This window comes from Amblyomma mixtum, chromosome 3, assembly GCF_055824585.1.
Source record: "Amblyomma mixtum isolate Tamu chromosome 3, ASM5582458v1, whole genome shotgun sequence".
Classification (NCBI taxonomy): Eukaryota; Metazoa; Arthropoda; class Arachnida; order Ixodida; family Ixodidae; genus Amblyomma; species Amblyomma mixtum.
In genome coordinates this window covers 313,458,098-313,479,673 of record NC_143014.1, presented here as the reverse complement: position 1 = coordinate 313,479,673, position 21,576 = coordinate 313,458,098, and the positions used below count along the sequence as shown (strand labels likewise).

Here is a 21,576-nt window from a genome sequence, read left to right as displayed (position 1 = left end):
AACTCTGTCGAGGCTGGGAATGGAACCAGAGCCTTTGGCATTTGAAATGGAGAAGCTACCACTCCGCCACGAAGGCTCAGGGTTTGACCATGAATAAAGGCGCATCTAGTGAATGAATGGGTTTCATAAATAAATTAAAATACATAAAAAATAAAGATAAGAAAAGAAACCGCAATAAAAATAAGAAAAGGAACTGGAATAAAAATATAAAACATGGGGAAAAATTTTTTAAAAAACAGTGCGCCAGGAAACGCTTTCGCCTTGCAGCACTCTAGAGAGTCAAAGTGCCCCCCGAATTTTTCACCACTTCTGAGTTTTCAAAAGTCGCAACTAGTCTTGCACAGAGGGATGTACTCCGATATTGCATCAGACACTGTTTCGGTAACAAAGGCGGCGGTTATTTTCTACAGTGCGGTGGTAAAACTTTTCATTCAGCGCCTTGATCCGCCGGGCATGATCGACAAAAAGAAAGCCGCCCGTCTATCAAAGATTATAAGTGCACAACTTTTAACTAAGCTGGCCGAACATCCACCGCACGAAAGGGTCCACTACGCGAGCGTCCACCATTCAGAAGGCCGGCGCGTGGTATTCTACCCTTTCAACTGGCGCACCGCTTGATGAGTTGCGCGTAAACGGGGGACAGCGTCGTGATCAAGAGAGAGACAAATAACCGATTGAACCTATTGGGCTGAAGTGTTCCTGACAAAAAGTGACAAAAGTGTTCCACACAGATATGCTAAGAAGCTAAACAGACGGTCGTCACTACCAGGGCGACGAGGTGAGCGCAGGAGCTGCACACTGCATACCTACCATGTGCTGCGGCATTACTGAGGCATAGCTCATTTAGTAAGGTGTAAATTTCCAGTTAAAAATGATGCAAAGCGCGAATAGCGTCAGGTAAACATTGCCAAAAAAGTAAGTATCTAGGCAGGTGCTCTGTTTTTGGTGGCGTCCTAAATATTTGAAAATACGATGCAACATTCCAAGTGCAAAGAACGCGCAATGCAGGCTTACATACGTGCATGCATTTTTTCCATCACGGCGCCCAAGCTAAGGCGCACCAATATTTATAAATCCGCGAAGGCTACCGAAACCCTGCCACTTGAATGTGCTTAGACATACACAGTGGTATCAAACTTTTTTATTATGATTGATTACTTAGGCGAGAGTAGACTACAAATCCAGACAACTTTGAACAATGTCTATTCGGCAGGTATCCGACCAAATTTAATAAGCCCCGTTGCTTGTCCTTCCTTTGTTAATGAGTCTGCTGATGACGACTCACTCAGCATGCACTCGTTGCCACTCTCTCTCCCGTCGGCTCGGTGCAGAGCGACGAAATTAAATAATTTGGACGACAGTGAAGGCGTTGCACTGGCAATGGCAGGTTGACTGCACCAGAGCATCGAGCTCTGGTTGCCCAGTGCACTGCTCCTTTGGAAATCATTCAGATGAGTCTCAAAGCCCTCAGGGACGATTTCATAAAGCTAACATTGATGACATCCCATTACCTTCACTTCAGAAATTTTCGCAGCCGAGTTCATGCAATTACCCTGATTACTTCATACCATCCTGAATGCGACATCCGGTTATAGAGGAGAAGATTCCAGTAATGCCACTGCCTGAAGTCCTGCCTTAAGGGCGAAACCATCACACAGGGGGCAGCTTATCACAGAGAGTTTCACGGAGTTATTTCCGCGTAATTCCTCATACAGCGTGACTAGCAGAAGCAAATAAAAATAATCTTTGAGGTGATACGTAAGCTCTGCCTTAAGAGCATGACGCGATAGAGTTATTCAGTTAATGCCTATATTTCAGGAATCAGCCACTCTCTACAATCGTAGATCGCTGGGAGTCCTCGAAACACTCCTGGAGCAGTGGTGCAGCGGTTGAGCTATGCGCCACTGGCCCGGTAGGTGGCTGTTTCAAGCACAGCCACCGGTGGGGCTTTTGAGACGCAGTCCCGCGCAATCTCTCGCAATCAAGCATTCATTCAACTGCAACCTGCCATGGCACGTAGTTGGCTTACAATCCGGTGGGCAGGTCGCCACCAGTCACGGTGGTTAAGTTGCGATATCAGAAGGTCCCGTGGCCTATGTGCCAGCAGCGACATTCAGTTTGCGTGCTCCGGCCGCTCCGACTGCGGGGCATCAAGCGGTCGCTACGCCGACGGCGGACAACTTTTTACAGCATGTGGGTACTAAGGGTCTCGCATTAAAAACGTGCGCCGCTAATGACTTGGCTTTCTTCTATGCCGCCCGCCCTCTCTCGCACGTCTTCGTCTTCCTTTTATTCACTGTGATGGAGTTGGTGGGTGACACAGAGAAAACCGTCGAAGAATTGTGTGTTGTGCGCTTGCCGGACAGCATGGCGGTCACTGGTGCTTACGTTTCGCCAACGGCACCCATGAACAGAGTTGTAAGCTTCATCGGGGCCTATTTGCAGCCGTGCCTGGACCACCCGCTACTGCTGTGGGCGGCATTAACATAGATGCCACTTGTAGACGCTTCATCGAATAAATGCGTGATTGAGAAGTGAAGCTAGCTTCTGATGCTACGAAGCCCACGACTGCGAGAAACGCACATATTTACCTAGAAGTTTAGACCTGCACGGTTGTGTGTGAGACGGAGTGCATTCGTATTCACTTTATGGACCGCCAAGACATAGTTCTGCGTTGCGAGAAGCAATAAAAAGAAATGCTATGGCCTCAACAACTGTGTATTGCTTGTATTTATTACAGCAAGCAACAAGCGACACTTTTAGTTACTGCAGGCAGAAAACCTCACTCAGCCAAGCTTAGCTAATTTGGGTTCTAAAACAGCTTTCGCTGAGTAATGCGCTGAGCTGCTAAGCTTGGCTCTACCAATTTTTTTTTTATCAGTCACTGCCTTCTAAAAAATCTGGTCGGAAAGAATCCTGCCTGTTTTATTGTATGAACGTTTGACAAACTAGGCTGTTGACGGCCGAGTCTTTTTCAAATTATTCCAGTTGGGAGCTCAAACACCCTGTATTTCCATCACCTCCTGACTCCTTCCGTATACAGCCTTCACCTTCCGTGTCCCTTTGTTCTTTCTCTTTTCAGTGTCCTCAACTTTTTGGCACTCATGTGGTGCTTTATCTTGTGGAATATCCAGAAAGCATACTTGGATGAATTTCACTGTACGGTGGTTGGGCAGGCCGGGACGACGTCACGCTCCTTCAAAGAGGCCCACACGAGGCGGGATGCACGGGTGGTCTACAGACTTTCATGACTCCGGTACCATTCTTTTAGGTCTGCGTGCTGCTCGGGCCACAAAAGCAAGATAATTCCTCTTCCTTCTTCCGTACCCCGGAGAGGTATCGAAGAATGGCACCTGGCGCTGTTAGTTTACAGTCTGGGTTTTAGAGGAGTGGTCAAAGCAAACAACATTGCGTTATCAGAATATATTGTGAGCATGGTCTTCGCGTTGTTTAAAATTTGTTGTGGTTCCTCTGACCTCCTTAGCTGCCAATGGATACCATGTACTCTCATACCTGGATTACAGTTTCATACCTCATTCTTGTCTACTGACGCAGTCTTATTCAGGAAATCTGGTGCATTGCCGAAAACACCTACCAAATACCATGCGTCCACAGCGCGATTTTTTTTCGCTCGCCTACTAAAAGCTTGCAGACGACTTGAATTCACAGTTTGGAAATGGCAGGTGGTACAGCGACCATGACTGCCCTCTAGTCCTCTGCCGATTTTCAGTTCGGGCCATGAGCCATTTCAGAAAGTCAGGCTTAATAGCAATTAACTCTCCGCAAGAGGCGCCATTTTAAACATTGTTTTTAACGTTCATTAACAGGCGGTACCGAAATTTTGCCCCTGTTTAAATAATCGATCGAATCGCCTCTCAATGTTTAATGGATCATTATAAAAGTTCCTGGAATCGAATGTTGATGGCGAAAACAGAACCTTATAAAAGCGAATAGCTCTGAAAGCTCAGCAGTTTTGAATGTCACACTGAAAATGCATACCCTCTCGATCAGTGGTGTCTGACTGGTCATAGTGGAGGCCAGGAAAAGGGCTGTTCAGTGTGTCCCTCCAGGAAACGGCCAAACGAGGTACGAACGAGCCATTAGTTTTGACGATGCTAAATTTGCCCGCGTGCTTGTCGGTCAGACCTCGCGTGCGCGTCGCCCTCTTACGATGCCGAATATCTGCGCACTGTGGGAGGGAGGACGTGCGTTCCCTGCGCGGCAGTTCAATTCCTCTCCCTTTTGTCCGAGGCTTCACTTTCGTCTCCTCAGAAAATATGAGCGCAAATATGGGGAGACTCTACGAGCATCCGCCCAGCTTAGCAGTTAGGGCAAAACCAAAGGTATTAAACAGAGGCTGCTAGTTTAATACGAGTTAGTTTTGCCCTCAGAACTATCTCAAAAATAGACAGGATGGAGAGGCTTTTTGCATGTCATTGTGCATAGATCTCTTGTCATTCGAATCTACCGATTATGGTTTGAAGTAAAATTTTTATTCGTCTCGAACTAGCACTGCTCAACATCATTCAAGTAAGAGTATGGCGTGAAAAAATGACTACGATTACGCTTTCTGCATAAAGCTGTTGGCCAGCCGATAGCGATTTGTGCATTTGGGGCGCACTGCGTGGCGTCCTCCTGGCGGTCATTGCGACCCCTCCGTTAGCCCGTTCTGACCTCCCCTTCTGTCATCAACGTGGCTAACCTCAATACAGGCGCTCGTAGTTCAAGCAATTACAAGTGTCGATTAGTCATATGATCTGCGAGCGGGGAGCGCACTCAGACGGCTGTATGCACGAAGTGGCGTCACGGCGCATTGTCACGTGGCAAGCGCTGGTCACGCGATTGGTTCCATTGGATTCAGCAGCAGTTATCTACTAACAGCTAAGCTGTAAAAGTCAGCGGGGAAGACGCGGAATACGGCCGGGCGCCCCACCCCGGCCGCGTGTGGAGTGCGCCGCGCACGTGATTTATTAGCGACAGGACATTACGTGCGCGCGGCTTTGTATATATACAATGTTTCTATGTTGTGAGTATGTGCAGTGGTCGCTCGCGCGCGGTTACAATTCGGGCGGTGCCTAGACATTCGTGTCTAAGCGGCGCAAAGTTTTTCATCTATTGAAGAGAAAGCTTCACTACGCCAGGTAAGGCCAGTTTCGCGGCGGACCCAAGTTTCACCTTCAAATTACCTTGAGCTTCGAAAACATAGGAAAAGAACATAATTGATCCCCTGGGACAGTGGACGCCTTAGTCGCGTTTTAAGTTACGAAACCGATGGAGCGGAAGCTTCGTAAACAAAGGAAAAGTGCATAACTGGCCCATTGGGACAGTGGACACCTCAGTCGTGCGTTAAGCTACGTGGCGGTAGTGACAAATGTGCGCTGCATGCGCTGTCAGAGATAACGTTGTGGCAGAGACACGGCATTCAAGCCATAGGCCGTCGGCGTTCATTGTGTTCATTAGCGTTGGCGTTGACAACGTTTTAGACTTCGATGATTTTAAGGAAAGGAACTGCGCATAACTGGCTCCCTAGGTCAGTGCGTGCCTGAATCGCGCTTTCAGGTGCGTGGGGTGGTGAGAGAGAGACGCGGGCTGCATGCGTTAGCAATGACAACGTTGTGGCAGACACGCGGCACTGCAGCAATAGGCCGCCGCGTTAATTTTTATATTTTGTAAATATTGTATACTGTGCATAAAGCTCTCCCCTACACTTTCTCGCTATCGCCCCCTCTCTACTTCTCCTTGCTATCCTCTCTCTGCCCCTCTATTTTCACGGCCGGAACGCGGGTGCGTAAGATATTAAGTAGCTGCCGCGGCGGGTAACTATTTTCCTTTCTTTGTGTAATTTTGAAATAATAGTCCACTACTACTTCAAGGGCTTTGGGGATCATTATGGACAGCCGAATTTGCATGTACGCTAAACATAACTGAGCAATCATTAAAATTGTCCTAACATTAATGAGTAACGAGGTTGTGTACTGAACGAAAACTTGTCGGGTCAGGGTGAATCTTGACACAAATTGAAAAACAGAGGCGAGTGACAGAATTAGAGGGAAAGGATTTCGGCTCCCGTACAAGAGTCTCGTTCATTTCACAGAGAAAAGGGGAAGGCTGCAAGGTTTTTAGCTGAACAAGACTTCCGTGCGATGTATCCCCCTCTCCCCCCCCCCCCTCTTTTTTTTATCCACTGGCTTCCATTGTATTCTGTGTTTTTTTCTCAATATTGAACACTATTGAATGGCATTATTTTAAAATGCTGTTGGTGCACTTTGTCGACCGGTATACATAAATGTTTGCTAGTGAACTACTTCAATATTCAGGGTATAGCCGCTAACGATTGCTTGGGCACCTGCGTTCATTAGCACAGCTTTACAATCAGCAGGTAATTGCCACACATAAATGGTAAATTGACTGTACGCCCCCTTTTAGCATAGCCAGCATGAGGCCTTCCATCGCGGCAGCATGCGCTTTCTGGGCGAGGCCTTCCAGGCACGAGGCCATCCTAAGGGGGCGCAGCGCGCGCTTTAACGAGGTCATCACGTCTGTCAACTGGTGATATCATCGTCCTATAACAAAAGCAGTCTTGTGTTGGCCAGTGAAGCTTACGTATCTTCTTAATCGGAAGCCGCCTTCAATGGGTTTGACAAGAGAGCGTCTGCAGCCAAAGAGAGACGCGGGCGCAACCTCGCCGGCCAAGGGAGCAAGGCCGCGCCACAGAGGGCGTCCGGAGATGCCGGCACGCACGGCGACAAAGGAGAAACGGAAGGACGCCAAGCGCGACGATGGAGTCACGGTACGGCGGTCATCACTGTGACGCCGTTGAATGCTGCCCGACGGGGAAACACTGTATGTCGCCGTGAGGGACCCGCTTTCACCGGTTGCAACCTGCGTGCCACACCGCTAAGCGCCCACCTCTCCGGACGCTTTCTTCAGCCAGCGTGCGGCGAGCGGCGTTCATCGCGTCCCACTCACGCGCTCAGAGAAATAAGCAACGGACCGCTCCCCTTGGGAAACGACGTTCCGACTCGTGTCCCAGTTTCATTGGAGACTGGCTAAGGCTGCGCCCTTCGAAGAGGGTGCTATCGCATTGAGAGCTTTCCCTGATTAGGTTACTACTATCGATATTTTGTAACCTAATCCTCTGCTTACAATTGAATAATTAAGCACAGATTTGGAATGAAGAGTCCACTATTGAACGTTTGAACTGCTTTAGAAACGTCAGAGGTTTAATTAGAGAGTCCTGAAGGCTAGAACGAAGCCACAAGCGCAGCTCGGAAAAATCCCAAGAAATGCCCGCGTCAGGAGCACACATATTGAGCTGTAACGCTCGGCTACCGGCATAGTTCATCAAGGCATCAAGTTTTCTACACGTATATTCTTCCTAACGGGGAGACAGCAAATATTTCGGTTTCTGTAACCCTCTGCAACACTCCAGTTGAGACGTTTCAAGCATCTCCAGTGCTTTGAGACTTCATCAGTTAATCTCAATGAACCACCATGGCCGAAACGTTCTCCCAGAATTCTCCCCATCCACCGCTATGAAGCGAGCTCAGTGGCGGCACTGCATCCCGCGGAGCAGCGAGACGTCTTGTCTGTGACTATATCACTGCGCTGGAGCGGCTGGTATAGGAGGCTGCTGAAGACTGTGCAAGGTTTGTTAGCGGCCAATGGGAGGATTCTGTTGTTCCCCGGCAGGCCTTGGCATACGCAGGGGAGCATAAAACGAGTGATTTACGCTCAGTAGACAAGAACAACAATTATTTGGTAATGTATTCTGAAATGGGCCAGATGATTGAAACACGCCCTCTAGCATCCCAACGTGTACCGCAATGAGCACCTGGGAGGAGAAATTCGTCCTCAAGAGAATCTGGCGCGCAGGCTTTGCAGCATCAGCAAAGCAACAGGCTTCGCTGACGCGGGGGCAGATCGCCAATTATCCATCACAGCGCAGTACATTTTCCGGAGTCCCACCTTGGTTCTTGATCCACGGCTCTGTCCGGTTGGGCGGCGGCAGCGGGAAGGGCAGCAGAAGGCCAGGCGGGCTCGTGTCTCCGAGGCTCACTTGGAGCGTCGCCCTCCTGGTCGACATGGGCGTTGTCGTGGGCCCTTCTTCCGGTGACGCGGTCGACGAAGACGGGCTCGTAGCTGGTTCGGTGCCACTCTGGGCGGCCTGCAAGCCGAAAGGGCATGTTCATCTCTTCGATTCTAGCAAAACACTTCTGAACGTACGCGCAAAACAAAAAAAAACTCACATGATGGTTGTCACTCTGTAACACGATATTCAGCGGCAGTTTATTCATTATTATGTCCCCTTCTCTAACGGAGTGCGTTTGGCGTCACAATGATGCCACTCGATGTAAAATCGAAGCGGTTGTCAAAAATATACAGAGATCTCCTAGAGTGCGAAGTGTGTAATTTGCAGTGTACCTCTATTTAGAACTTGCTCTAACATAAATAGATTCGGTTTCATCCTTTTGAGGTGGCGCAGAAATAAACTCTCCATTACACCTGTTGTCCAGCGTGAACGCTAAGCAGGTAATTCTGGACAACAGTGGGGCATGCGGCCGTAGAGCGCACGGTCACCAGGAAGCCCTCGCCATGGTTGTGTGGGTCCAAGTGAGCCTGGAAATAGCGGGTGCTGGCGGGTGGCAGGAACAGGGTGCCCTAAAACTCTCGGAGTTCTTTGTATTAACACCTTTTTTGGGGCTAGTTGGTGCATAGTTGAATTAGAGAAAAACTAGCGCCACACCATGCACACCACAAGAAAAGAACGAGGACGAGACTCAAGCGCTTGTGTCTCGTCCTCGTTCTTTTCTTGTGGTGTGCATGGTGTGGCGCTAGTTTTTTTTTTTGTAATTCAAGGAATTCATTGTGCTGGGCAAGGACTACAACAGGCGCCTGTCCCGTCGTCTTCTTTTCTCTTGTCCCTGTTCCTGCGCTGTTTTTCTCAAGATGTAGCAACTCGCTCAACTCGCCGTTTTACTGAAAGACTACAAGTCTGGGAATTTTCTTCTTTCTTTAATATAATCTGCTACTGGTCAACCTTCGCACCAGCAATAAATACAAACACTGTGGTTTGCAGCAGCGGAAATCTTGGTTATTCTGCAACACCGTAACGGCATCTTTCTTAAACACCGAGTCAGGGCAACTGAACCCGACATTCGTGCCTTTAGTTATGTTCATAAAATTTACTTGTCACCGTTGCTAGGTATAGCTGATTTGTAGATCTAGATATAAATTTTGGTGCCACGAATTCGTGTCTTAATTCTGTAGCCTTATCGTTGGAAATATGAGCTTCTGTATTATTGCAGCTTCACTCGCCTGTGAACAGAATTCATTTTTGTTCCTTCCTAACCCATTTCGCACAGCACCCTGCCAACGCCTTGAGGATACTTCAGATATTTTAACGAAGCTTCGCAATGTATCTAAAAATTAAAACTAAATCTGACTGCCGGCAAAAAGGGTGCAAATAATACAAGTGATTACAATGAAGATGAATAATTTCCGAAAAAGTTTAAGTAAAACGAACGTAACTCTGACCTGGTATGAAATGAGTCCGCCTTGCAAGAGCATACTTCTTTCAGGGTCTTTGTTAATAAACGTACACACCTTAACCACGTCACCACCATGCACTTACTTCCTAGGGCCAAATTTCAGCCAGTGTTCGTTAAGCGGCAACAAACTTGTCGGACGAGGCCACAGCGTACGTAGCGCCAGCATACGCTGAAAAGCGCACATTGGGTCTGCCGCTTACCGCAAGCAAGAAGTTTAAATAAAAAAATCATGCATGTTCAGGCATGCAGGATAAAACAGTACTGTTGGCTGTGGGCTGATGCAGTCAGAAAAAAAATTGTAACTACATAACTGTTTAGGAATAAATCATGAATGCTGTAAACGCAGGTTGCATGACCTCAGAAAAAAAAACTCCTGACAGCGAACTCGTTGTGATAAAATCTTCATCGAAAAAGTTCCTACTGCCACATGCAGCTAGAGCGCATGATATCGATCCATACGGTTCCAGCAGGAGCTCCTGTTTCGAAGATCCCAAGCTCGGCGGCTGTCAGGCAACGGCCGCTGACACCATGTGCCGAGCATGGCGCAGCCGCAATCGCTATCAGAACGTGATTCTGGGCAACTTCACGCGCCAATTTAGTTTGTCATACAAAGTCAGCATGAGGCCGTGTTTCTAGAAATTCCACAATTGGTAGTTTTGTTGGAGGCGCAACAACTTTTTGATTAAATGTTTTTCCTCACCCCTAGCGCTTAAAAGCACAACTTTTAAAGCTGATCAGTAGAAAACAAAGTATTTTCTCTTGCTTTTCGGGACCTCTGAGGATGCTGGTGCAATTTTATTTTCTGAAGACATACCAGTGTTTCAAACACCTGTACCTCCATTTACGTGGTCAACCCTATACTCTTATGCCGAATGATTTGCCTACCAGCTTTTTATTCGATGTTCGAAATAAAAGAGCTGCCTAAAATATATGTTGTTGAAGGTTGTTATAGCGAATTCGATGGTTCCGCAATCTTTGTTATAGCCGTAACATCGCTACAATTGCAGGCGATCTTGGCCGAAACTGTCGCATGCGAACAGGCTTACGTGCCGATGTGCAGTCCGAGGGCAACCCACCAAGCGTTTAGCGAGCTGTTGACGTGTGCTGAGGGACCCAACAACACGTGCACTGAGAGGACCCGACCGAGTCGAATATCGGCACATGAACCCAATATGTTAGCAGCGCCATGCGCTCCCGTTTTTCCGCGGTTTTGATTGGTTTCAGGGTCTAGAAGACGGGTCTTCGAGGAATACTGTCGTTGATGGTAGGAAGAGATATATCCAGAATAATTAGCTCCTTTTTTCTGGGCGTTAGCTAGGGATGGTAGGGGCCGCTGTGAAAAACGGTGCGCGGTGGCGATTTCGGCGCGTCTACTCGTTTTGGATGGCTTCTTCGCAAGAGAAAAGCGCCCGACGGCTATTGCAGTTTACTGCATGACAGTAGTGTCTTCAAGAGAATGGGCTCGCCAGACTAAAGGCTAACGAAAAACCACTTAAGAATGGCTCTCAAATTCTTAGAAGACAAGCGATCTCAGCTTCTTTCTATATTTCCTTTGACACCGCAGTCGACGGCATTAGTAATTGCTTGTTTGTAGCCGAAGGTGTAGACGACGTGTTCACAGCGACGTCAGTGCCCTTCGCTGACCGAAGGTTCTTCGCAACCCATGCAAATGCTGTGATTGTGGCCGCCTTATGATCGCAGGAAATTGTTTTGCGATTTCGTTTTTCGCTGCTGTCACTTTTCTTAGCCTTACGAAACCAGCGAAATGACGATACGCTCAGTAGAATGCATAATGAAACCGCGCGAACAAACGAGAACACAGGCCTTGTCCGATACCATGCAGCGAAATGGAAACTGTACTGCCCACAGCATCTGAGAAGCACAGTGCGCTCGCAGCGGACCGCGTGCAGTGAGGAGGTTGGAGAAAGGTGAAACTCCAATCAAGTAGAAAACGCTCGATGGGCTCGGAATGCACAGCGGGCCGAGCGTACCTCGCACTCGAAGCTCCCCCACAACCAGGTTTGTGTCGGCCAAGACTGGTACGCCGGCTCCAAAATTTTGCCGCGCCGGAGCCGGTGAATCGTAAGCAGAAACGAACCGTGCGGGCCCCACTAAAGGCGGGAAAAGTTTTCCGCGGGATTTGTGCTCTGCTCGGTAGAGCAGGGTATTCGCGGCGATTAATGTTACATTCGTTACTGGCGCCCGGGTACGCCATTTTGCGCTCTTATTGCGTCGGCCCATACGAGCAACTTGCTAAGGGCCCAGACGAGAAGGACCCAGTTTTGTATACATGTTCCAAAGTAAATAAATTGTACTGAATTAAAAAAACGCAGGAATGCACTTAACGGCTGCATTTTCGCTTCTCCTTGTCCGCCCATCTTTGTCGATAAGTTCACTCCGCTAGGAAACTCGCGACAACAAAATACAAATAGATACACTAAACGCTGAATCCCTTTGAGGTTAATTTCTGATTCGGTGAATTTCTTTCTAAAAAATTTTTACTTTCTGAAAAGATATCTGATACGTGAGATTCTGTGGGCTACTCCAAAGGGAATGGCCATTTTTTTTCGTTGCGACCATAATTTCGTTACAACCATTTCGCAATAGCGAGGTTTCAGTGTAATCCGTTTGCGATCTACGGAAGTTCCCCTGATCAGACAGAAAGAGATGATTTGACGTAACTTATACTCGTTTCCGCAAATAGCTTGATGTAATCGGCCATAACTGGTTTACACATAATGAAAAAAGAAAAAATTCTTATATCTTTAATACGATGCAATCTCAAACACCGCATGCTAATTTTGGTTAATAACTAAGGCACAGCCAACCCCCAAATTTTGTCTGGAGTGCCGGATGGCAGCATTTCGGGCCCTCATTGTTCCCTTCTGTAATCATCGTAAACTTTATGTGTCCTGCGGGTGATATTATGGGCTTGCTGCGGCAGTCTTCAAATGCTTGTCCTAAGTTGTGAAAACGTATTTACCGATGCGTGGAAATGAGTTCCTTTTATACTTAAGCGAAGTGTGGGATAAAGATTATATAAAAGTGAACTGCATAGAAACGAAACCTATAATTGCAAGATGAAAAAATTCATTGTAACAAATACTGAGGTGAGGATTCTTTCGTCTCCAATTGAAGTCATGATGAGCCACAGAGGGTGCATGCGGAGCAATACTGAAAGGGGACAGAAGTGACCACCGGCAGGTCGTCTTATAAGTTTCTACACGACAGTGTTTCAAGGATTCCGTCTGCTTACACTCATTCCATAATCCTATGTAGTGAAGTTTACGAGAAATTCGGGAGTAGATGCTACCCAAAATTTCAGGAATATGATTCGTGAACCAGAAAACACTCGCTATAACTCCAGTTCGCGTTGTCTGCTTCGAAGCAGTCACCTTGACCGTGCATACAACGATCCCAGCGTTTCTCCCGTGATTCCATGCATACGTGGAAGTCCTCAAGTGTCAGCGCGTTGAGGACCTCCTTCGATTTCAACTGGATCTCCTCAACTGTGTTAAACCGACGCCCTTTCAGCCTCAGTTTCACTATCGGGAACCAGAAGTGTCAAGGGGACAAGGTCAGGGGAATAAGGTGAGTCAGGAAGCACTGCAACGGTCGAACAACGAGTTAGGTGTGAGCTTACGCGTTAACGCGATTGAGAAGCCAATAGTTCTCCCTCTTGTCAGGCGTATTGTGCCGCATGCCCTCCCTCGGGCGCTTCAAAATCTCACGGTAAAACTTGATATATATACACTTTTTCCATGAGGTGCGAATTCCTTGAGGACGATTCCGTGAATATCGAAGAAAACAACAGCATGAACTTTGCATGACTGCGAACTTGATGCGCCTTTTTCGGCAGCTGCGAATAGGGCGACTTCCATTGCGACGATCAATGGTTTGTTTCAGGATCATAACCGTAAAGTCATGGTTTATCACCGGTTATGGTATTGAAGATGAAGATGGGGTCGTCTCTGATTTCCGTACAGACGGAAGCACGATGGATCTTGTGTTCGCCGCTGAGAAATATTGGAACAAATCTGGCAGAAATGCGTCACACGTTCGAAACGTCTGACAAAATGAGCTGAACTGTCCCTTATGACAGTCCTACAATGTCACAGATATCGTGGATAGCTGCCCTAAGTTCTGCAGGCACAGCGATCACGAACTTCTCCTATCGCTTCCAGAGTTGTGCTTGTTGACAGTCGTCCGGAACGCTCACCGTCGTCGACAGACTTTCGGCCACCCTTGGAGCGTTTGCACCACAAAACCGTGTTGTTTTGGCTCATGGCATTACCTCTGAAAGCTTCCTGTAGCACACAATGAGTTTATGTGGAAGTTTTGCTAAGTTTGAAACAACACTTGATGCACAATGTTTGCTCCTTAAAGTCCGTCATAACGGCTAAAAAAATGCGCCGAATCACTGAAACATATCCTTGGAAAATCACAGTTAACAAAACAACGCCACAGCTTTCGGCACACCGAGGCAGGCTGCTCTGTCTCACTGCACATGTAGCAGTGGAAAGACGTACTGGGGCTATATTCTATGAACGGTGCATTTTCCGTTGTTCATTTCGTGTCCATTCGGTCCTCTGTCATTGGTCACTCAGGTGTATACCCGCGACTTTCAAGCGTCTGTGGCAAGCAACTCGGCCATTGGGTGGTTGGTGACTGAACCCTACCATTGGCTGAAACTGGATGCAATATGCAGCCTCTGGTGAGGTGCATCGCAGCGCTCTGTCAGCAGCAGGGAACCGGTCCTGACCACTGGCTGCGATTGGCTGCCATATGCAGCCAGGGGTGAGGTCCGGTCGTCGACCACCCAGTGGTCGGGTCGCTTCCCACAGACGCTTGAAAGCCGCAGGTACATCTGAGTGACCACTGACAGAGGACCAAACGGACGCAAAATGGATAATTGCAAATGAACAGCTTATAGAATACGGCCCCTGCACTCAGTTCGTGCGCACTGCTTCATTTCGCCGAACTTTTGGCTAGCACAATTTAAGCAGTGCGCGCGAACGGAGTGCAGTACGCCTTTCCGCTGCTACGTGTGGTGAGCAGACTGCCTCGCGTATCAGTGAGCTGACAGCCGCACATCTCATGAAGTCTTATTTGGTTAAGCGTGATTATGTATGGCCACGTTTCAGTGATTCGGCACTTTTTTTATCGATATGATGAACTTTAAGGAGCAAAGATTGTGCATCAAGTTCTGTTTTGAAGTCAACATAACTCTTGCATAAGCCCATCGTATGCTACATGAAGTTTTCGGAGGTAAAGCCATTAGTCAAAGCAAGACGGTTTCTTGGTACAAACGCTTCAAAATGGCCGTATGCTATCGAAAGCTGACTGCCCCAAAGGAAAAGAAGAAAGCTGACAGACAAGCCTGTCACTGTACCTTTAAGAAACCGCTTTTGAGCAAATTGAAACAGAGTGCCACAAGACGCTTGATGAGGTGGTGACACAAATGATACACACCTGCGGGACAGCTGTGTTGCTAAGAGCCGTTATGGCTTGAAGGCTTCGAGCATCGAAGTCTCACATTCGAACTCCTGTCAATTGCACTCACCAAGAGGGCTACTGTCGGCGGCTGAATATGACAGGGTGATGTGGTAAGCAATAGAAAGAGTAGTAAAATAAAGTAAAAAACTCTCCTGTGGCGTCTGCACGTATTGCAGTGCAAAAGATTTTGATTAATCGCACTTTGTTTTTATATCATCAACATGCTTGGTAGTACCGGCTATAAGTTTTTTTTATGGGGGGGGGGGGATTGAAAATAAAAAGCTCTTTAATGTTGGCAAGACCAAAAAAGGACTATAAAGTGTTTTTCTTTTCAGAAAGCAAATTTTTAGGCACAGAAATGCTGTAGTGAAGAAAAAGAAGCAAATTAAAAATCCCAGTTCTCACGAAGTACAGAACTGCGCAACATTCCTCGTTTAGTCGCTCCGTACTAACTGAAATGTAAGCTTTGTTCACTGACTCAACCATGAATTATTTTAGAGCTCAAACATAATACTAAATCAAGCACGCATTTTTTTTACACAATCGGCCCGTGTACTGTGCAATGTCAGTGCACGTTAAAGAACCCCAGGTGGTCGAAATTTCCGGATTCCTCCACTACGTCGTCTTTCATAGCCTGAGTCGCTTTGGGACGTTAAATCTCATAAACCAAACCAAGCAATCGTCCATCACAGTTTGAATGTTCAAAGGAATATTTGTTTAGTGCTTCATTTGCGGACGCACTACCCCATGTCCGTTTTTATTTGTCTTCCATGCGTCGGGTAAAACAACATTTTTTTTTTACCAAAATTCTCGGCTTTTTTTTCGAGCCTCCCCTCACCACTTTCATCATATGCCGTCATTTTACCTATTTTTAGGGTGCCTTATAGCTAGCAGGAACACTGTACACATCTCCATCAAATCACTGTTCTCACCAAAAATTGATTATCTGGATCTTTCTAGCTATGTGGACGCTTGCCCTGCAGCAAAATACACATTTATCGGGCAGAAATTCGGTTTTAGAAATCATCCTGTCGGTCTGTTCAAACTCGTGACGTCCTTACAGAAAGGAATGGTTGCCACCGTTTTGGAAGTGAATGAAGCTGTAGTGTAGCCTCTGGGATCGGCGAATAAAGTGGCGTCGGTGAACACATTTAACTTGCGAAATTAAATGGTATTAAAGCGGGCATTAAATGGCACCTCATAGGGCTTCGTGAGATTATCAGGACAAATGAGGCGTGTAAAATGCTATTGCCGGTACGTACCATTTTATCGTGGATTACCGGACTGACGACAACTAGTAGAATTAATCAAAAAGGACATGAATAGCAACACAGAACAATTCTATAGCATTAACGAGAGGGTTTAGCTTAATAACAGCTTAATAACAGGCGCAAACTAGAGCTGGTATAGGCCTACGCGCCTACATCCAGCCACAATGACCAACCAGATCGTCAAAAGCTTCTACGAAGACGTGGGATTGGCAGTGAACAAAAAACAGACTACGCTGTACTGATGGGCGACTTCAATGCAGGAAAGAAGCAGGCTGGAGAAGAGGCAGTGGGCGATAATGGCATAGGCTCTAGGAATAGCAAGGAAGAGTTATTCGTAGTATTCTCAGGTAGAAATAATTTACGGATCACGAATACCTTCTTACGCAAACGGGAGAACAGGAAATAGACGCAGAAGAGCCCCAGTGGCAAGACTAAAAATAAAATAGACTTATTCTGTGCGCTCACCATGGTATCGTGCAGGATGTGGTGGTCCTTGGCAATGTGAATTGTAGACATCACAGAGTGGTAAAGGCTCAAATTAGCGTAGACTTGAATAGAAAACAGAAGAAACTCTAGCGACGCAGAAGCCCATCAGTGGGTTAGCGGCACGAAGGAAAATAGCGGAATTCCAACACCTCAATGCAGAACAGATATTCCCCTTTAACAGAGGATGTGGATCTTACTGTTACTGCTATCATTGCGGAATGCGCAGTAGAAGTATGCGCTTGGTAGGTTCGACAGGATACCGGCAAGCTCTCTGAGGAGACGAAAGAGCTGATTAAGAAATCCTAGATCATGAAAACCTCTAACCCCACAGACCGAATAGAACTGGCACAGCTATCAAAGCTGCTCAATAAGCACATGGTAAGCGACATAAGGATGTAAATTATGGAGTCAAGCAAGTATGTTCTAAGAAAGAAGGTAGCCTAAAAGCAGCCAGGAGTAAGCCCAAATAAGATGTATGCGCTAAGAGACGAGGAAGCAATGTCATTAACGATATGGATAAGATAGTTAAAATAGCCGAAGAGTTCTACACACTTCTGACAGTAGCCGATGATATCTGGACGCTAATGAGAGAGGCAGTAGCGCACAGCAATTGGACATCCCGCCAGTAACGAAAGAAGGAGTAAAAAAAAGCCTAAGGAGTCATGCAGACAGGAAAACCGGCTGGTGAGAACCAGGTAAATGCAGATCTTTTGAAGGACGAAGAGGAAATTGTGCAAGAAAAACTAACCACCCTGCACACGCAATGCCTTATGACCTCGAGCGTACCACAAGCTTGGAAGAACGCTAACATCATCTTAATACACAAGAAAGGGCAAGTAAAGGGCTTGTAAAAGTACAGATGTATCATCTTACTGTGTATTACCTACAAATTATATGCTAAGGTAATTACTAATATAGTCATCACTAGGTAAGAGTGCAAGCAACCAAGTGATCAGGAAGGATTTCGTAATGGCTACTCGAGAAAAGGGCCGCATTCACAATGCCAGTCACGTGATAGAGAAACGCGCAGAATACAACCAACCCCTATATATAGCCGTCATAGACTACGAGAAAGCATTTCACTCAATGTAAACCTTTGCAGTCATGCAGGTATAACGGAATGACAGTGTAGATGAGCCTTATGTAAAAATACTGGAAGATACCTATAACGGCTGCACAGGCACTCATGTCCTCCATAAAATCAGCAATAAAATTGCGATAAGGAAGTTCGTCAGGAAGAGAGATACGATCTCACCAATGCTCTTCACCCCCTGTTTACAGGAGGTATTCCGAGGCCTGACTTGGGAACAGTTGGGCATAAGCGTTCATGGAGAATGCCTAAGTAATCTGCTATTCGCTGATGATATCGTCTTGCTAAGCCACTCAGCGGATGAAATTCAAAGCATGATCAATGACTAAGACCGGCAGAGCAGAACGGTTGGTGTAAAAACAATGAGCAGAAAAGCATAGTAATGTTCAACACTCTCGAAAAATAACAGGAGTTTGCGATTGGTAGAGATGCGCTGTACTTCGGGAAGGCAGTGACCGTAGATCCGGATCACGAGAGCGAAACAATTAGAATAAGAATGACGTGGAGCGCATTTGGGAAGTGACCAGATCATGCATGGCAGTTAACCAATAGTCCTCAAGAGAAAAGTATATAACAGCTGTATATTTTTCTTTTTTTTTTATCTTTTTGGGCCCGTTCATCCCCTCCACAAATGCAACGGGGGAGGACAAAAGGGGGAGGAGGGCTGTCGTTGCTGCGCAAAAGAGGCCAAACTAATCGAAAGACGAACCGCATCGCGTTAGAAAGACTCTGGCATCGAGCGAGGCGAATCCTACCGGTACTCACCTATGGGCCCGAAACATGAAGGCTAAAAAGGATTCGACTTAAATTGAGGACAACGCAGCGAGATAGGGAAAGGAAAATGATAGGTGCAACATTAAGGGACAGGAAGAGGGCAGAGTGCGTCAGAGAACAAACGTGGGTTAATTGCATCCTAGTCGAAATCAAGAAGAAGAAATGGACTTCCGCAGGGCATGTAATGCGAAGGCAAGATAACCGATGGTTGTTAAGGTTAAGGACTGAATTTCAAGAGAGGGCAAGCGTAGTGGTAGGCGGCAAAATGTTAGGTGTGCGGATGAGATTAAGAAGTTAGCTGGGATAAGGTCATCGCGGTGGGCACAGGACAGGGTTAATTCGAGATATGGGTAAGCAGGCCTTTGTGGATCAGTGGCCGTAGTCAGGCTGATTATGTTATGAAGATGAAGCTTCACAGTCCACTGTTCGGCCGGTTCGCCAACAAGAAAAACTGCGGCTGAATAGGGTCGGAGAATTCTTGTCTGTCATGACAGAAAAGGGGATGTCAGAGCTATGCACCAGCACGAAAAGAACGAAGTCTAATCCTCAACCTTCTTAATCATCACTATCATAGCAGCTCAACTAGGTCCCCTGCAGGACGATGACTGCTGTCCGATCAACCATGTCCTGTTGCCTGCTGCGGCCATCCTAATCGCGCAGGTTACCTCACATCACACTCCCACCTGGACCTCTGTCATCCCTGTTCCATTGGCATTTTCATGCAGTCCATGTCAGCTAGGCCATTATTAGGTAGCGTTAACTCCCGAACCCGCTTCCCCTCAGCATTTAGCATTAAACTACAGTTATCTTTTTAACTCCCAGGTTCGTGAATTCACAACATATCGTTGGCACGACGTGTATGCATCACTACATGGACCTTTCATGCAAAGTTCAATGTAAAAATGTGCAAAGTAGCCAGCAACCTCTTCGTCAAAATGTTAGACGTCAATGTGAGCAAGCTGTGCGTGAAGGAAAAGGTGGTGCGAACTTCTGGCGAGCATTAAGTAATTCCTCGCCTCTCGTTTTCTTCCAATTGTTGCCGCAAAATTAGAACTGTCTTCTGTACATGGGCCTTCGATATGTTTCGTGGCCTTGGAGCTTGTCTTTCATGCAATTTGGACCAGCTGCACACAATGGCCCAAGTGGCCAGTGCCGCGAATTCTAGACATACCGGTTTCTAGAGTTTTAGCAGCGCTAACAAGTTTCGGCTAGCATTATGTGGAGGCAGAAATTCTTTGATTTCTTCATAATTTGATGATTAAAGGGCACAAACTCATGGAAAAACAGCTATCCCCCACATTTATAAATAGAAGTCATTCATCACTGAAGAGTACGCGGTTACGAATGTGTTAAGAGGACCGTAGAGACTGCATGCATGCTCGTCCTTGAGCTAGTGCTCTTTGTTGCCAGTGAGTGATGACAGCGAACAAGGAAAATCTCGTCCGAGCACCGGCAGACAGCTATGGCGATGCAGGCAAGATTGGTTACTATTGCGCAAACAAAACCTTGAGCAGCTATCATCAGCAGCAAAGAAGGCCGTTTTGAATCATTAGGCGTGGTTCTCAGCGCCCATGTCGCACAAAAATAACCTGCTCTTTCGTATCTAAAAAAAGAAGACGGGCAGTTCGCTCGTTACCTACCATGGGTTAGCACTGACGACTCCTTCCCCTGAACTTCTTCTTCAGACCTGAGCCAAGGTTTGGTTCTTCAGAGTTAGTCAAAGTATATTTCTCGCCTTGGTGTTCTCATGAATGTACAAAAAAAATTGTAGCCGTAGGTTCAACAACTCTTTCTTTCAGTGCTTTGTTCATGGCTCGGGCTAAGGATTTCTACGCCTTCAGAACCATTCAACAGCGCCTTATAACGCATATTTAGTTCGATACATATGGGGCAGGCGATGTAGTGAAATCAAAATACAAATAATTTCCTGGTAAAGCGCGAAAAACCTGGGAGTTATTCAGCCCCTGGGAGCAGGAAACAGATTTTGACAAAGCAACCGACTTGAAAATCCGCTGATAGCAGCCGTTTCGAGACACAATTTTTGGGAAAGTGACTATGTGGGAGTACTCCGAATATTCTTGACTTTCATCGGAAGTTGGTATGCAGACTGTGGCGTTTTCTTTCTTTTTTTTACGAACGCCGGAAAAAGGCAAATGTGCAGTTTCGATTAAAGCGGAGCCCGAGGCAAGGATATGCTGTAAAAAAATATCTCGGAGATCAGCACACAGGACACTTCAACAATTGATAAGGACGGAGGCAACTCTACCCCAGTGCTCAAACGGAAGTAGTTAAGGCGTAATACGAGGTCTGTTAGAAAAGTATCCGACCTTTGGCCGTAGAAAAAAAACTTGCATAACTGGAGCGTTCCAAACCTAGTCACCTTCAAAGTAGTCTACTTGGGACTCCACACACTTCTCCCAGCGGTGCTACCATTTTGGGAAGTATTCCGAAAAGGCCCCTTTCGGAATGGAGTTTAGCTCAGCTGTCGTTGCAGCCATAATGTTCTTCCTTGTCTGAAATCGCGCTCCTTTCAATGGCCTTTTGATTTTGGGAACCAGCCAGAAATCGCAGGGGCCACATCAGGAGGGTAAGGAGTCTGTTGAACTACAGGAGTCTGGTTTTTCGCCAAAAAAGTCTGAATCAAGTGCGAGGCATGTGCAGGAGCATTGTCGTGATGGATGCGCCACTTTCCTGTTGACCTCAACTCCGGGTTCTTGCGCCGCACAGCATCACGTAGGCAACAAAGGACATCCCTGTAGCACTCTTTGGTCATTGTTTGACCCTGTGGAGTGCGTACTCGTGGTCTGCCACACAGAGGGTGTCAAAGAAAGCAGTCAGCATCACTTTCACATTGCTGCGCACTTGGCGGGCCTTCTGAAGTCTTGGTGACGTGGAATGCTTCCACTGT

At 46.9% G+C, this 21,576-nt stretch overlaps 1 protein-coding gene across 2 annotated transcripts in view; it reads right to left on the bottom strand.

The window, feature by feature from the left end:
• The window catches only part of LOC149355655 (cubilin-like), a 198,026-nt gene that overhangs the window by 158,601 nt on the left and 17,849 nt on the right, over positions 1 to 21,576 (bottom strand). For both annotated transcript variants that reach the window (XM_089583969.1, XM_089583970.1), the window contains exon 3: positions 7,969 to 8,167. In XM_089583969.1, the coding sequence (XP_089440095.1) occupies positions 7,969 to 8,167 (199 nt within the window). The remainder of the gene's footprint in view (positions 1 to 7,968; positions 8,168 to 21,576) is intronic.